This window comes from Lycium barbarum, chromosome 1 (assembly GCF_019175385.1).
Source record: "Lycium barbarum isolate Lr01 chromosome 1, ASM1917538v2, whole genome shotgun sequence".
NCBI lineage: Eukaryota > Viridiplantae > Streptophyta > Magnoliopsida > Solanales > Solanaceae > Lycium > Lycium barbarum.
In genome coordinates, this window is record NC_083337.1 from 165,059,917 (window position 1) to 165,077,769 (window position 17,853).

General features: G+C 36.1%; 2 protein-coding genes across 2 annotated transcripts; both read left to right on the top strand.

Moving 5' to 3' along the window:
* Window positions 1–3,626: 3,626 nt before the first annotated feature.
* On the top strand, window positions 3,627–6,913 carry LOC132626228 (heavy metal-associated isoprenylated plant protein 3-like). The gene is made up of 5 exons (XM_060341034.1): window positions 3,627–4,006; window positions 4,109–4,268; window positions 4,863–5,077; window positions 6,021–6,108; window positions 6,216–6,913. Exons 1-5 carry the CDS (start codon window positions 3,998–4,000, stop codon window positions 6,539–6,541), a joined length of 798 nt encoding a protein of 265 aa, XP_060197017.1. The 5' UTR covers window positions 3,627–3,997; the 3' UTR covers window positions 6,542–6,913.
* Window positions 6,914–10,544: 3,631 nt separating this feature from the next.
* LOC132604662 (ABC transporter F family member 1-like) lies at window positions 10,545–15,920 on the top strand. The gene is made up of 6 exons (XM_060318245.1): window positions 10,545–10,755; window positions 10,995–11,225; window positions 12,608–12,681; window positions 12,760–12,970; window positions 13,065–13,299; window positions 14,466–15,920. Exons 2-6 carry the CDS (start codon window positions 10,995–10,997, stop codon window positions 15,521–15,523), a joined length of 1,809 nt encoding a protein of 602 aa, XP_060174228.1. The 5' UTR covers window positions 10,545–10,755; the 3' UTR covers window positions 15,524–15,920.
* The last annotated feature ends 1,933 nt before the right edge of the window (window positions 15,921–17,853 follow it).

Below are 17,853 nucleotides of genomic sequence, written 5' to 3' on the forward strand. Positions count from 1 at the left end.
TTGTGGAATGAACCATTTCCTTTCTTTTCGTGGAAAGAAATTATGTTCAAGTAAGCAAATATGTCAAAAAAATAATTTGGTGGGACGGGGTGGGTGGGTGGGGGTTAGGGTGCGGGGTGGGTGGGTGGGGGTTAGGGTGCGGGGTGGGTGGGTGGGGGTTAGGGTGCGGGGTGGGGTGGGGGTGCAAAAAATGGATTTTTTTGGACATATTTGCTTACTTGAACATAATTTCTTTCCACGAAAAGAAAGGAAATGGTTCATTCCACAAAATAAAAAGCTTTTATTTTTTTGCGGGGGGGAGGGGGGCGTAGGGTGCGGGGTTTGGGGGGGTGGGGGGAGGGGGGGGGGGCGTAGTGTGCGGGGTTTGGGGGGGTGCAAAAAACCCAAAAAAAAACGTCAAAACTTTTTTTTTCAAAAATATTAATTTTTTTTTGCGTCGGGTGGGGGGTAGGGGTGCGGGGGAGGGGCAGGGTGGGGTGGAATTTTTTTAGCTGGGAGGGGAGGTGGGGCGTAGGGTGCGGGGTTTGGGGGGTGGGGGGAGGGTGCGGGCTGGAACTTTTTTTTTTTCAGCTGGGAGGGGGGGGGGGGGGGGGGGCGTAGTGTGTGGGGTTTGGGGTGGGGGGTGCAAAAAACCCAAAAAAAAAAAACGTCAAAACTTTTTTTTTCAAAAATATTAATTTTTTTTTGCGTCGGGGGGGGGGGGGGAGGGGAAGGGTGCGGGGTGGAATTTTTTTAGCTGGGAAGGGAGGTGGGGCGTAGGGTGCGGGGTTTGGGGAGTGGGGGGAGGGTGCGGGGTGGAAAAAAAAGTCAACTTTTTTTTTTCAGCTGGGAGGGGAGGGGGGCGTAGGGTGCAGGCTTTGGGGGGGGGGGGGTCAAAAAACCCAAAAAAACGTCAAAACTTTTTTTTTCAAAAATATTAATTTTTTTTGCGTCGGGGGGGGGGGGGGGGTATTGGTGCGGGGGAGGGGGAGGGTGCGGGGTGGGGTGCAAAAAAAAAGTCAACTTTTTTTTCAAAAAAAATATTTTTTTTGCACGGGGGGGGGGGGGGGGGGGGGTCGGGTCGGGGGTTGGGGGGCACTTGGGTTATCCGGTCAATATTGCAAAAGTTAATTAGTTTAATTAATTTTATAAGCTAACCAATAAAAAAATGTCACGTGTTTAATGAAAAGATTCTGTTAGCAATAATGGTATTTTAGACCCAATAGGTGGATGGTAAGGGTATTTGGAGGCTGAAAGGTGAATGAAGGGTATTTTTGCACCATTTTCAATAATTCGAGGGTATTTTTGGCCATTTTCCGTTTAAATTACTATGACTTCAGGTTAATTCCTAGGTACGTGCCAAATGATAACCTGAAATTCAGATGAACCTTTCGTCAATTCATTTTCTTTTTGTATGCAATTATTCCTAGTGCATTAATCTTGGCACCTATGGTGAGGTCTCCACATATGGTTCATGAATAGATATATACTCCTTCTATTCTAAAATAATTGATTTTTTAGGGTTGGGGCATATGGATTAAAGAAATTACACTTACTCCTAAAAATAAAGAAAACTTTTGATTAAAAAACCGTTTATGATTTTCATTTCGTTTTAAGTTGACATAATTATCATGTCGATACTGAAAATGCGTCAAGGGCAAAGTTGAGAAAAAGATTTAAACATCTTCTTGATTTGGTGAAACATTAATTATTTTAGATCAACTTTTAGAGGCTAAAACATTAATTATTTTGAATCAGAGGGAGTATTTTAAATTTTAATGACCAAGATATCATAATTTTGAATCATATTTTAATATGGCAATACTACTATTGGCCACTTAGGTTCATTTTCTCCAATTTTAATGCTGTTTAACTAAAAAAAAAAAAATACTCCTAAAACTTTGTCACACACCATGTAAAACAAATGGAGTGGACACATACAAACGACTCTAAAAGGCGATTCTCTATAGCTGACGAAAAAGACAAACAAAAAGGACTGTACTACATTTCCACGCTATGAAGAACCAATAACAACTTATTTATCTCATTTTTAATGTTTATTAATCTCATTTATTATCATACTACTCCATCGTTCCAATTTACGTAATACTTTTGAATTTCGAGATTCAAATAAATCTTTCTTTAACCATAATTTTTTCATATGTATTTTAAGTATTTTGAATTATCAATTATTGTGGCTTATACTTTCTCTTTCACAATTTATATGGTACACTTTTCTTGTTAGTTTGTTTAAAAAGGAATAATACGTGAAAATAATTTAACATGAAATTTCTCCTTTTACCATTAATGAAATGATTTATAGCTATAATATTTATGTCTTGTTTTAGATCATAAGTTTCAAAAACTTTACTTTCTTTCTTAAATTTTGTGTCTAGTCAAATTATATCACATAAATTGGGACAGATGGAGTAGTACTTTCAATGTAGTTTGCAAATATATAAGTTTTATTTCATTTTTTTTTATTATAAATTTCTTGTCCGAACTCAGGTCAAAATTAAATTGTTTGATTCTCGAAATTTAAACCGTGCCACGTAAATTCAGACAGAGGAAGTAACAATTTTCAGTAATTATCTTTAAATTTTTTTGTCTGTTCAAAATCTCAATTTTAATTTGGCAAAATACATCAAAACACTCCTAAACTATACCCCAAAAGTCATTTTCACACTTAAACTATCCTGGCGATCCATTACACACCCATTAATTTTTAATTTTATATTTTTTTCCTTTCCCCTCCTCCCCCACCCTCCCTTGCTTCTTTATCACATTTTCAGCTCAAATGTGAAATTCATGCTAAAAAAAAACAAGTTCAACTTCTACAATCCATGAATGTCATACCAAAAATCCTTCAATAATTATATCTTCTTCATCCCCACGAATCAAAGCACGGATCATATATTTAATCACCCACCTTCGAACCCACCACTAATATCATTTCAATCACCAGAAAATTCAAGCTACACAAATTGGATTCAAAATGCTCTCTTGCATCCAACTGCTCATATGTTTAAATATTCACTCAAATAACCAGTAATCTACACAAAGAGACAGGCAAGCTTTATGAAACAAAAATGGGAAAAAATTGGAAGAAGGGGGGAACATGGACATCCAACAGCTGCAAATTTTTTCATGAATTTGGGTGAAGCGGAGCTCTTGGCAGTGACGGGGGAGGACGAGCAGTCCTTTCCATTCTTTTTTTTTTCTTTGAAAATAGCTTGATGAAATTTGTTCTCTTCTTTTTTTGGCTTGTTTTCATGTACTGATGCAAAAAAATTGAAATTGGATATTTTGTTTAGGTGCTGGCATTGGTTGTGGATTTGGGGTAGGATGGGGGAGGAAATGAGGGGGAGGAGATTCCATTTGAAATTGAAATTCCATTTTTGGGTTATGGAGGAAATGAGGGGGAGGGGAGAAGAAAGGGATAGGTGGGGGTTGGAAGAAAGGGATGAAGAAGAAAGGGACGGGTGGGGGAAGGGGTGGGGAAATGAAGAAGAAAAGGGACGGGTGGGGGAAGGGGGTGGGGAAATGAAGAAGAAAGGGACGGGTGGGGGGTGGGGGCGGGAGTGGGATCAAAAAAATATAAATTTGGTATTTAAAAAAAAAGAAAAATGAATTAATTTTAATTAAAACGCGCCTATTTTTTAGTTATTTTTACATTTTATGCCACATCAGCTCTCAGAAAGCAAATAATATTATTTTTTTATATATTAGGTTTGTAATAGGTCACTACTGAAATTTAAGTGTGAATTCAACTTTTTGGGTATAGTGTGCGTTCATCTATTTTGCGACCTTTAACTTTGCTAATGCTTATGCATAAACTGAATTATATATCGATCATCAAATAGTACTAATGTTCCAGTCTCCACTATCATCCTGTACAACTACTGCCCTTCTTCCTCACACTAGCTAGCCCTAGGCCCGTTATATATACACTTTCTAACCCCTGTAGTTTTCTCCTCTGTTTCCACATTTTATTTTCCAGGACTGATTTTGGAATACAATGGGCAAGGTAAGATTTCAAACTGATTATTCATTTTGATACCTATCTTGATTTCTCTTATTATTCGGTATTGATTACTATTTGATAAGGCTGTTACTGTGGGGTTTGTAGAATAAGAGCATGAAGAATATTGAAGGAGATATGAAGAGTGAAGAACAGCAGAAAAAGGAAGGAGGAAAGAATGAAGGGAACCAAAGTGTGGTTTTGAAAGTAGATTTTCATTGTGACGGTTGTGTCCGTAAGATTATCAAAGTTGTTCGAAGTTTTCAAGGTAAAATCCATCACTATGCAATTATGCATTTAGATTTTTCTGCTTTATCTTCCTTCTTTTCCCCAATTTTTTTTATCTCCCCTGTTTTGTAAACTCTTCGTTATTTGTTTGTTCTTCATCATAATGCTGCTTTGTTTTTGTTTTTTTTTTAAATTTAAAGTTAGATTTCAGATACTGACGACTAGTGTGAAATGCGAATCACTATTTGTGCTTCGATTTTAGAAAGACATCTACTCTGTTTTTGCCTGTTCGCTATTTGTTTGTTCTTCATCGTAATGTTGCTCTGTTTTTTTTTTTCTTCAATTTCAAGTTAGATTTCAGATATTGACGAGTATTGTGAATTGCGAATCACTATTTATCCTTCGATTTTAGAAAAAAACATCAACTCTATTTTTGCCTGTTCGCTATTTGTTTGTTTTGCATCTTAATGTAGCTCTGTTTTTTTATTTCAAGTTAGATTTCAAATATTGACGACTATTGTGAAATGCGAATCACTATTTGTTCTTCGATTTTAGAAAAACATCTACTATGTTTTTGCCTTTATTTTCTCGTCTCTGATTCTTTTGCTAATATCTGGTTTATTACGACTAAAAGGAGTCGAAAAAGTCGTCTGTGATAATGATGCCAATAAAGTGACGGCAATCGGGAAAGTGGATCCATTGAAGCTAAAGGATAAAATGGAACGGAAGTTGAAAAAACCAGTTCAGGTTATCTCTCCGTTACCAAAGGATTGCAAAAAAGAGAAGAATCAAAATGAAAATGACACAAAGGGAACCAAAGGAGATGGCAAGAAGAACAAAGAGAAAGAGGTATTGCTGCATATTCTCTCTGTTTATGTTTACTATTCTGCACCTGTCTATTAGCGTCGTTTTCATTCTGTTGCATGCTGTTTCTTTTCCGTCTGTTTTTTTGTTGTTGTTTTGTCTTTTTTTGCCTTTGCTGCAATTTAGCCATTTTTTGTGACTCATCAGTATCAGATCATTTAATTCACAGTATATCAGTTTTCTTTTTTCAAAATTTACGTGCGCTTACAGCGCATTTTACTGAAACATCGCAAATGGTGTTTTTCCGATGAATATACTCAGAATTTGTTAAAGTTTAATGGAAAATGTCATAGCGAAACTCCAATTATTTATCTTACATACGGAGTCTGTAATCCTTGTGGTCAATGGGGTATTTGTCTCAGTAGTACTCCCTCCAGATAAAAAAAAACAGTCCACTTAACTTTTTTTTCTTGAATAAAAAAATGAGTTCACTTAACAAATCAAGAAAGAATTAATCTTATTTTTCCATATTTGCCCCTATTAAGTGTTATATGATCAAATCTCAATACCTATTTAATTAGGGATAGTTTAGTCAAATTACCTATTTTTGTCTAGGAGTTAGTATTTTCTTAAGGGGTGTGCAAATGACTAAGTGAACTTTTTTTTTATCCGGAGGGAGTATTGTTTAAAACAGCCTGTTCTAATTAAAATGGTTAGCACTGTCTGCTTATGGTGTGGTGTGTATGTGGTAATTATGATATGTCATTCCGTGTTGGTATAGATTAAGTAAACTCATACTAGATGGGTTTATTTCCCTAAAGATAAATTATTTATTCATCAAATGTTCATGTCATTTAAAATAAGTCCCTTTAACCTATGGTGCACATTAAATAAAAACAGATACTCCTATATGTTTTTACTCCTATAAAGAGACTAATTAATTATCAAGAGACTCGAATTACTTACTAGTAATTAATTATCCTTGTAGCCTCCGGTCACCACTACGGTACTCAAGTTGCATCTGCACTGTGAAGGATGTATTGAGAAGATGCACAAGATCATCACTAAGAACAAAGGTGAGATAGATTATTCAACATTCTTCTTCTTGTTCCATCCATTTTAATAGTGATTTTTATTTGTAATTTCCTAAATGTTCTTAACGGAATTTTCATGGCTATTGCAGGTTACAAGGAGATGAAAATAGACCATGAAAAGGACCTGGTGACAGTGATAGGTTCAATTGACATGAAGGAATTGGTGGAGGAACTGAAGAAGAAGCTGAAAAAAGACGTTGAAATTGTGCCGCCAAAGAAGGAAGGAGGAGAGAAGAAGGAAGGAGGAGAGAAGAAAGATGGTGGCGATGGAAAGGGAAAAGCTAAGGATGGGCAAGGTGGCGGCGACAACAAGGTGGTGAATAATGGAATGCATAATGACAAGGATCAGTTTGGGTATCCGTACATGGACCAGATTTTTAGTGATGAAAATCCTAATGCGTGCAGTATTATGTGAGGGAGTATACTGGATTATTGGCATACTCTTTTTTTGAATAGAAGAATGATACAGTTTTAGAAACAATTTGAGATGAAAATTGTAAATAAAGAACAGGGGCTGGAGATGAATATGGGTCAATTATATATAGTTATATACGGAGTAGTAGGTATATGTTATTAGGCTATGGGAAGCTGATTATTGTTGAATTGGCTCAACTATGAACAATGCCATTCCCTTTTTGCTAGTGAAACTTCTGTGTGACGATTAGTAACTGTCATTGAGGCTAGTTGAAGACATTTATCTTACATATGGAATTGGTGCAATTCTTATGGGAACTTGATTTATACTGTTTAAAACAGTTTGTTCCAACTAAATGTGTTGGTTTCCATTCATTGAGATTGCGTTGTTGGTACAGATAAACTCATACTAGATGGGTTTATATCCCAAAGATGAAATTATGTATTCATCAAATGTTCAAGTATTTTATAATAATTCCCCTTAACCTTTGCTGCACATAAATAATCATGTTGCAGCAGTCCATCAATTTGTTGGTTCCACTATTTGCACCACCTAATGTTACGTTGCTATAAAGAGGGGAAAACTGAGAAAGTTTTCGAAGAAATCTTTTGTAGAGACTAGAGTGAAGCCAATATCCAGTTATCCACAATAGATAAAACATATTGCTTCAGTGAGACAGAGATAGGGACACACTGTGAAATGCAAACCACTTTCCTTAGTCCTTTCTGGTGCATATTTACTGTGGTCCCGCTCTCTCAGCAGGAATTGAATCTACAAATTTATGTGTTTTTTTCCTCTTACCCAATTTGTTTGCCAATTCTTATCTCAAAGTATATAAAAAAAATATTTATCACTTAATCATTTGCAATTTTAATAAATCAAATCTATTTGCTGTCCGAATTTTAAACTTTGATACTATTTTTCATATCAAATTAACTTTTCAACTATTACGTTAGGGATATTAGTTTTCCGCTGCCAAACGGGATGATGGATTTGTAATACGATGATGAGTCCTTGGCAATTTGCACCCCCGACATATGCATTCATTTGTAGTTTACACCCTATCCTATTATTTTTTACGATATGCATCCCAATCTCTTCATTTTCTTACAAAACTACAAAACCCTTATTTTTCAATAACTCAAAGAGGGTAAAGTAGGAAAAACACAATTAAGAAACACAAAATAGTTTAAATTAACTCTCACATTGCTCATCCTATTATCTGTTTGCCATCGGAAATGATTGCGGCGAGTCTCAACTTTGCACATTATTAAGATCTGAACAGAATGCAAGATCTCATACCCTTAAAGAAGTTTCTCTGAATTCCTAAATTTAGCTTTCAATCAGATGCCTCCATCGACATGGTCCACAATCCATCACTGCCACTCGCTGCGATAATAGGAGGCAGGCGAGCAACATAGTTATAGCACTGTAAATAACGTGAAAGTCATCCAGAAAGATTATGAAGATGTGTAGCTGATGCAAACCACGATTAATATTAGTGCAATGTTTCCCGTCAATGCTATTACCGTTAGCTGTTTAAATTTTTTGGATCATTTACTTAAGCAATTTAAACAAAAAGAGTAATGGGTTCAAATTAAAACTATCATTGATAATCCGGTATACTTCAGTATCGAAACAAATTTGATAAGAAGTCATCCTTTAAGAACCAGACAATGGGGTTTTAACGTCAATTAAGAAAGGCTTGTCTTGTCATACAGAATACACTTTCTATGTATCTATGAAAAAATCGAAATACAATTTTATCTTACACTTCGTCCCTTCCTGAGTGGGTCAAACACTCTTAAGCACCATATTTGAAGAGCAATGTACTCACTGGTGTGTTTAATGGCATTTACTAATCATAAATTAGCTACAGTATGAATATCTGTAAGTAAGTTATTTCAATAGCAATAGAGAGACAAATTGCAAACTTGTAGATAAAGGTGAAAAGGGAATAAACTTCTTTTAATTTCTTGATAAGATGAAGTCACCGCAATCATTTTCGATGGCGCAGGAACAAAACGGATAATGGGATGAGCAATGAGATTTAATCTAAATTATATTTTTGTTTGTTTTTTTAATTGTGTTTTTCCTACTTTACCCTCTTAAAATAATTAAAAAATAAGAATTTTGATAGTTTGTAGGAAAATGAAGAGATTGAGGTGCATATTGTAAAATATAATTACACAGGGTGCAAACTACAAAAGATTACATACATAAGGGGTGCAAAATGTAAAGGACTCTATGATGATACATCTGTTATTTTCGAATTGATAAGTTAGTTTCTTCATTTTTTATCAATAAATTACACAATTAGATCAAATTACATGTTTAAGGCAAAAAATATTTTTAAAATCTTTAAAAGTATTATCGTCCGCCGTAACGCCTTATATTGGAGCATTGGGACACAATGATTCGATCCTTCCCTTACACCAGCAGAAGGACAAAATCCTGAACCCCAGTGTCCTTTACTAATATTTAATTTTCCATTAGTTTATTTAAGAAAAGGCACGATGTAGCAAACACAAATGGAAAGACTGAGTGAAAAACAAATTTACTCAATTAGAATGTATAAAGTACAAATTTTATCACTGAGCTATTATTCTATTCTTAATTTCTTGTAAAATTTTAATCATATGTATCCTTCTCATTCTATTGTAGTATAACCCAAAAAGAATCATTGAAATTGTAAAGAAATGACAGGAGAAACTGTTATGAAAATATTTTAGCAATAAAAAAATGATTCTCTACTCGGATAATAACTGTAGATAGTAAAAAGAGAGCACTATTTCTTTCTCATACAAATATATTTAATAAAGTTTTATATTTAATAAATTTTTAATTCAAACATTTTCATTTTACCTCAATGATATACCTTATAAGAATGACATGGCATGTTTAGGATTATAAGATTCAAATATCTTATTTATGTTCTTAAAATTTTATGCTCAGTCAAATTAAAACTCATAAGATAAAACCAAATGAATATTATATTGTTAATCTAGTTAAACTTTAGTTTTTTCTTTTCTGTTTTACACAAAATCAAATCAAATATAATCTTTTTCTACATATCAAACAAATCATATACAATTAAAGAAAATATCAATTACCGAATCAGTTGGAATTTATTTTTGGCCAAAGTCATAGATGGATCCCTGAACTTGTCCTGATTTTTCATTTAGACCCCTTAATTGAAATGTTGACCATCTGGACCCTCGAACATAAGATAAAATGTGTCATTTGAACCCCTCATGCTAGCAGGGCACATGCGTGCAGTACACTTGCAGTGACATGGAAAAATAGACCAATAAAAATAAGCCATGTCAACAAAAAAAAATCAATTTTAAGAAAAAATAATTTTAAAATCTATTTAAATAATTTAAAAAAAAAAATTGAAAAACCCAACCCCTCCTCTTCGATAGCCCACTTCACCGTCCCCACTGTCGCTGCTGCCTCCGCCGCCCCCACCACCGCCGCAGCTTCAATATCTATTTAAATAATTAAAAAAATGGTGCCGTTTTTTGTCGGAGATTTATTTAAATAGATTTTGAAGTGGAGCAGCGGCGGCGGCGGCGGCGAAGTGAGCTATTGGAGAGGATGGGTTGGGTTTTTCAATTTTTTTTAATTATTTAAATAGATTTTAAAATAGAGTTTTTATTAAAATTAATTTTTAATGATTAAAATTAAAAAAAAAAATAAAAAAATTGGTCTCTCACGCTCTGTTTAAAGCAGTGCACTGCACGCGTGTGCCCAGCTGGCACAAGGGGTTCAAATGACACATTTTATCATATGTTCAAAAATTTAAATAATCAACATTTCAGTTAAAAAATCTAAATAAAAAATGATAATAAGTTCAGGTCCATCACTTTGGCCTTTATTTTTTCAATATGATACCATCATGTGTTTTAGTTGAACACCTCCTAGGCGGAGGGTGGAAAATAAACGAGCCATTTGCAGTCGCTAGTCAATTTACGCAACTTAAATATAAAAAAGTCGCAATTCTCAAAGCATCACCGATCAAATTCTCCTGAACCTCAACCATAAAACCGACACGTGTACCATCTTCTTCTCACAGTTTTCTTATAAGTATTCATCCAACATCTCCTCCTACACTCAAAATCCTCATATCATCCGAACTATAATCAAAGAAAATAATAGACTTCTGATTATTCTAACTCCTAGATCTTCTGATTAACATCTCCTATATCAAGGTACTTATTTTTCACACATATTATCGTATTTTTTTGCTGTATATATGTTGTGCTTTTACTTTCGATTATCGTATTGATTTATGATAGTTACACTGCTTTATCATGCTTTCTATACTATTTTGCCATAGCTTATTCGCTTCCTTTTTTTTTTTCGTACTGCTTTGAATTCTCTGTTCTTAGGAGTTTACTGGGTATTTTGTTGTAGTATATTTTATGCTTTTTGTTTTGGAAATGGATAGATGGTATCGGATGCGAGTAAGAAGAGAGAGTTGCAGAAAAAGGCAGCAGCAGCAGCTAAGAGAGGAGGGAAGTCTAAGGGGGCAGCGATGAAAGCGGCGGCGGCAGCAACAGCTTCTCTGGCGGAGAGCAACAGTGTCGATGATTTAACGAATGGTGTAGGGGAGATTCACTTGTCTGATCGGACTTGTACTGGCGTTTTGTGTTCTCATCCACTTTCCAGAGATATTCGGGTTAGTTTTTCATAATTGTACTTTCCTATATGAGTTTGATTCGTTGATTATGTTCTAGTGTTTATGGCTTTTGTGTGTAGTGGTGGCAGTTTTGTCTTATGTAATAGTGGAAAGAATAACATAAAACACAAACAGTTAGTATATGTAAAGGAATCGATAGCAATCCAAGATAATAATACAGGGAATTGGAAATGAAGTGGAAATCACTTCAATCAATTTCTGGAAGTAAGATTTTATCTGTCTCTATATTCCTAATTGTTTGCCACTATGACTATCTTATTTGGGAAGTCAACTGTTTATTTTTCTTTCTTTCACAACGGGTTTCAAAAAATGAAAATAGTTATTTTAACTATAAATAACTACTACTCTGTTTGTAGTACTTTATGTAGTTTCTAAATGTAGGGTAGTCTGTGCACTAGCTCCTTCCCTTTTAATTCCAGCTTGGTTTCTGTTGCTTCAGCCTTTTTCTGACTCCTAATTGCTTCAATAATTTGCACAAAGAAAATGAAGTGCAAGACTCTCTGAAATACCCACAAACATAAACAACCAACCTGAATTATGAATACTCCGATGCCTGGTCTTGTGAATTTTTGTAATACCCTTTAATGATTAAATAAATGCACTTGTGGTTCTACTCTGCAAGAGATGGCAGGTAGGTTTTAGTGATTCGTTGTGGCTTTGTTACAAAATGAGAAGTCAATATCAAGTGAAGAACTGTATATTTGCTCAGTCATGCTCTCTGGTTTTGTTTTTACAAAGTTCGTATTGGTTTTTGCTCCGTCATGCTCGCTGGTTTTGTGTTTATGGAGTTTGTCTCGATTTTTGTTAATCCTGACAACTTGTCCATGCATAGATATAATGACGCTTATGATCCTTTGATTGTCTGTTTCCTTGATTTTGTTTGCACTAGAACAATTAATTTGCTTGGTGTTATTGGCTCATGCGTAGTGTGATATTCCAACGTCAATCAGTCAATAACCGAAACCCCGAGGCTTTTGTCTAGTGGTAAGATTACAATGCATGATGTGTGGGTTAGGCGCATTTCACGTGTTCGTACCCAAAAAAAGCCTGGTATTAAGTGGATAAGGTAGTGAGTTGGGCCCATTGTCCACCGAGTTTCAAGCCATGTGCCACTAGCCTTCGGGGATTTCTCTGTTAGAAAAAGAATCAGTCAATAGCTGAAGATATCCCATATTCACTTAGTTAGAGAACAGTGGTCTTGATTGGTGAGGTTGCATATGCTGTTATTTCTCATGAACAAGAAGCACCCCTGTTTATGCTTTTTTGAACCTAGTATAACTATAAAAAAGATTATCACCTACACAAAGTTCTCTTTCATGCATGACCTAAAGTTTTATTTATTGGGTACTCTTTGTTTGCAGATAGAATCTTTGTCACTTACTTTCCATGGACATGATCTTATAGTTGATTCTGAACTGGAGCTCAACTATGGCAGGTAATTTTTATTCATCTCTTTATATGGCTGTTTCCTTAGTATAACTGGTGGTCAAATTCTGGGCTATTAATTTCACAGGCGTTATGGTTTGCTTGGGCTTAATGGTTGTGGGAAGTCCACTCTTCTTTCTGCTATAGGATGTCGTGAACTACCCGTCCCAGATCATATGGATATCTTTCATCTAACACGAGAGATTGAAGCGTCTGACATGTCCTCACTTCAAGCTGTTATTAGTTGCGATGAAGAGAGGTTGAGATTGGAGAAAGAAGTTGAATTCTTGGTTGCACAGGTATTTTGCCGTGAATTTTAAACTGATACCATTTCATGAGCTTGATCACCTTTTTCTGGGTAAATGTGATGACTCATTTTGTGTCCACTTTTAGGATGATGGTGGTGGAGAGCAACTTGAACGCATCTATGAGCGTTTGGAAGCATTGGACGCAGCAACCGCTGAGAAGCGTGCAGCTGAAATCTTATTCGGTCTTGGATTTAACAAGAAAATGCAAGAACAGAAAACACGAGATTTTTCTGGTGGCTGGAGGATGAGGATTGCTCTTGCTCGGGCCCTGTTTATGAATCCGACCATTTTGCTGCTTGATGAACCCACCAATCATCTTGGTAAATCTTTTGTTGCATTTTTTATCTAGTATGTAAGACATTGTGTTGCAACATGCTTGGTCTGGTGTATCCAGACGATCAAGGAATATATTTATTTATACTACAACAACAACATACCTAGTGTAATCCCACAAGTGGGGTCTGGGGAGGGTAGAGTGTACGCAGACCTTACCTCTTCCTCCCGGCTGTTTCCGATAACCCTCGGCTAAGAATATAGCAATAAAAAAGCCAATCAAATAGGAAGGGAAATAGTGACAGCAACACAACAGTATGCTAAGCAAAGCACAAAAGAGAGAAAATAGTAACTGACAAGACAAACTACAGGGAAAAAAGGAGAGGGGGGGGGGGGGGGGGGGGAAATATTATTGACTACTAGTAAAAGAAGAATATGCGAAACAACACGCCATTCCCCTACTAACCTTTTACCCTAATCCGTGTCCTCGACAACCTCCTATCTATGGTCATGTCCTCGGTAAGCTGCAACTGCGCCATGCCCTGTCTAATCACCTCTGCCCAATACTTCTTCGGTCTACCTCTACCTCTCTTGAACCCATATATTTATTAATAATGGGGGAAAAACTCCCGAAGACAAGAGTTTTAGCAAAAAAAAAAAAAAAGAAAGAGAGAACCTACAATACTACATGGTTCTCTACGAAAGACTTCCATCCTTCAATATAAATAGGAACCTCATGAGTGCACCAAAAGGAAATTAAGGCCAGAAGGCTATTCTTCAACTGTACAAACATTTATTTCATTTCCATCTAAAGCTCTCGTATTCCTCTCTTTAAACCACCCATATAAGAGCTAATGGAGCAATATCCCACACCCTGAATCTTCTCTTCCGTCTTTTAAAGGCCCAACTGGATGAATGAATTTCACTGGTAAACTTCATTCTGGACGATAGAATATGATGATAGCTGACATTAGAGAATTTTATGGGACCTTAGATGTGTTATATCACTCTGGTTACAGAATTTCTCCTGGCGTGTCTTTGTGTTTCACTCTGCTAATTAGTTACGCGAAGTTCCCTATTAACTGAAAGGAAATACAGGGATGCTATAACATATTGTTTCTTCACACTACACATCTAATGGAAGGTTTGCTAGAATCGTCATTCGCAATTTCTTAGATTTGACATGCTTATGATATTCTTCTGCTGAATGCAGACCTAGAGGCTTGCGTGTGGTTAGAAGAAACCTTGAAGAAGTTCGATCGAATTCTGGTGGTTGTTTCACACTCGCAAGATTTTCTAAATGGTGTGTGTACTAACATCATCCATATGCAAAATAAGAAGTTGAAGCCCTACACGGGTAATTATGACCAATATGTCCAAACCCGTGAGGAGCTGGAAGGGAATCAAATGAAGCAGTATAGATGGGAGCAGGAGCAGATTGCTTCCATGAAGGAGTACATTGCTCGTTTTGGGCATGGATCGGCCAAACTAGCCCGTCAAGCACAAAGCAAAGAGAAAACACTAGCCAAGATGGAGCGTGGAGGGCTTACAGAGAAGGTGGCGAAGGACAAGGTCTTGGTCTTCCGGTTTCCTGATGTTGGCAAACTTCCCCCTCCTGTTCTGCAGTTTGTGGAAGTGACGTTTGGATACACACCTGATAATCTCATTTACAAGAACCTTGATTTTGGTGTAGATCTAGATTCAAGGGTAGCACTGGTAGGACCTAATGGAGCTGGAAAGAGCACACTGCTTAAGCTGATGACAGGGGATTTAGTTCCCCTTGATGGTATGGTTAGGCGGCATAATCACCTGCGTATTGCACAGTTCCACCAGCACTTGGCTGAGAAGCTTGACATGGATTTGTCTGCTCTCCAATTCATGATAAAAGAGTATCCTGGGAATGAGGAGGAAAAGATGAGGGCATCAATTGGGAAGTTTGGTCTTACTGGTAAAGCTCAAGTAATGCCTATGAAGAACTTGTCAGACGGTCAACGTAGCCGGGTAATATTTGCGTGGTTAGCATTTAGGCAACCTCACATGCTGCTGTTGGATGAGCCAACCAACCATCTCGATCTCGAGACAATTGACTCACTTGCTGAGGCTTTGAATGAATGGGATGGTGGGTTGGTTCTTGTTAGTCATGATTTCAGGCTCATAAACCAGGTTGCCCACGAGATATGGGTATGTGAAAATCAAACTGTGACACGATGGAAGGGTGACATTATGGACTTCAAGCTACATTTGAAGGCGAGAGCCGGATTAGGTGATTGAAGCGGACATTCCAAGTTTTAGTATTACTAGCAAGTGATAATATGTCTGCTTCTCCTGGCTTGTTTAGTCCGATGAGAAATTGGTCAAACATCAGAAGTAGGCCATCAGCAGCTAGCAATGTTAGTGACACCACTCCTAGAGCTGTATGCCGTAGAGACGAAGTGATCGTGGTCACCGAATGACTGCACTGGCTGATGTTTTGCTTGGTGCAATGTTTTTGTTGTCCAATTCATTCTGGCTTTTCTCCATATGGTTCATGAAGCGAGATGAGAAATAGCAGCCAGCTTGATGCATTACATGAACATCAGCATTTTTTTTTTTGCTATCCATGCTATTGCTATAAGTATGTTGTATTTCAGATTTGGGATTGAACTGATATTATGGATTTACCTTTTCAGTTTAAGAGCATTACATATGTTTGCCAAGTATGTTTTCAAAGTGGTCGTTTCAACATAAACTGAGTGGTGCTTTAACCGTTTTACCTGCAAAGATACTTCGTCATTGTATATAGTAGCCTCTGCTGAATGCTCTTGCACCAGCCCATGGAGGTTTGGGGGTAAGAAAATCGACTCCCCTCTAGTGCCTTGAGTTCATTTCTACACTATAGGTACAAACGCCTAATAGAAGGGAAAGAGACAAGAGTAACAAATAGCTGTAATTTTTTTCTTTTTACTCAGAAACGCACCACAAAAGGGAAAAAAAGCGCCCTTCACCTTCAAGATGAAACCTTTCATCCATTTTTTGGTTAACTTTGTATCATTTTGCATGAATTTTCTAACTATAAAAGCTCGACTGCAATTTCGTTGATTGAATACAAATGTAAACCAAGGTTTTTAAATAAACTTCTCAGGTTAACAATCAATAATATGCACTGATTAGAACTATCTCATGCAGGGTTAAAAAAAGAGATAAAAGGAGGGGGGATAACTTTACCTTAAAATTACCATATATTTTTTTTTTTGACATTATTAGTATAGTTTAATATGTGATATATAATATGCTATTTATCATTTTTAATAAGTTATTAGTTAATAATTTTCATAAAATTTACTTATAAAGTACCTTATAGGAATGTGAAAATATCATAGTTTGATAAAATGTCTTTGAATCTTCAAATAGCAATAGCATCCTAAAATAGGAGACGAGTAATAGACAACTAGATAAGAAAATATGTGACGAGGTCACTAAAAGAAGTGCCGAATTTTGGGTTCACATTTTAGATTTTATGTGACGTTCTTTGACTAGAACTCCGACTAAGAGTAAATCCATCTTTTATACTCTAGCATCATCAGTATTTCATTCCGGTCTTTTAAACATTTAAAGTTGTCACATCAGTACATGTTTATTGAACCCCTTAAAGCTGATAGGACAATCTTTTTTTCTTTTCTACAAAAAATCTAGTGTGTACAGTAAATACCTTTATAAAAAAAAATTATCTAAAAAATGAATTTCCACTATTATCTTCCTCTCCTCTTCTTTTTCTTTTCTAAATAGCCATATTTCTATATCTGGTCATTGTCTTCCTCATTTTTTTTGTAGTCACTTTTCCTGTTGAGAGGCGGAGCCAGATTTCAACTTTATAAGTTATGGATCTTAGAATGATCAGTTCAAGTATTAGTAATTGGATTTTAATTTTAATATACATATAAATTTAATAGTTTTTTAATCACAAATACAAAATTAAAACAAAAATTATTGAATTCAACCGAACTCACATATGTGGACTTCTCCTGTTGAGTCTTTGGTGACTCATACCACAAAACAGCCAAATCCCTCGTCCCCTGCTTCTCCTTCTCATCCTCGTCCTCCTCCTTCAAGTTTCATTCATTTCTCCCACGAGTTTCTTTTACGTGTCTTTTTTCTTTGCTGACATATCTTCGTTTTATTATTTCATTACCTAATGTACAAACTTCACACGTTTGATTGATCCAATGACGGTTAATTAAGGACTTATTAGACACATATATAACAATTTCAAGTGTCCAATAAGTCGGAGCTAAAATTTAAACGTCTAACATGAAAATGAATTCAAGTAGTCGTAGGAACAATTACTCCTTTAGAAGTGAAGGAATGGGTTTGTCAACAACCAAAAACCAAAGTGGATCCCCCACATTACGGTGTCTGTACATTCAGCAGCCAAGTCTGTCAAATTAAATGAGCAAAGATCATATTCCAGTTTTCAATCAAACATCTTCTCAGTCACCCTTCTCAGTACAATAATTGAAAATTTGGGTATTACATGAGGGGGACTTTTATTTTTTGTTCGACATCTGGTACTTGTTCAAGACTTTTACTAATAGGGATTCGCATTGTGTTAGACATATATTAAT

What these genes read in the sequence shown, in the direction of transcription:
- LOC132626228 (XM_060341034.1), top strand. An exon ending in AGAAGAACAAAGAGAAAGAG is followed by an intron (nt 5,078 to 6,020) that starts GTATTGCTGCAT and finishes TTATCCTTGTAG; the next exon opens with CCTCCGGTCACCACTACGGT. An exon ending in GATCATCACTAAGAACAAAG is followed by an intron (nt 6,109 to 6,215) that starts GTGAGATAGATT and finishes TGGCTATTGCAG; the next exon opens with GTTACAAGGAGATGAAAATA.
- LOC132604662 (XM_060318245.1), top strand. Translation starts at nt 10,995, where the DNA reads ATGGTATCGGATGCGAGTAAGAAGAGAGAGTTGCAGAAAAAGGCAGCA. An exon ending in CTGGAGCTCAACTATGGCAG is followed by an intron (nt 12,682 to 12,759) that starts GTAATTTTTATT and finishes TTAATTTCACAG; the next exon opens with GCGTTATGGTTTGCTTGGGC. An exon ending in TTGAATTCTTGGTTGCACAG is followed by an intron (nt 12,971 to 13,064) that starts GTATTTTGCCGT and finishes GTCCACTTTTAG; the next exon opens with GATGATGGTGGTGGAGAGCA.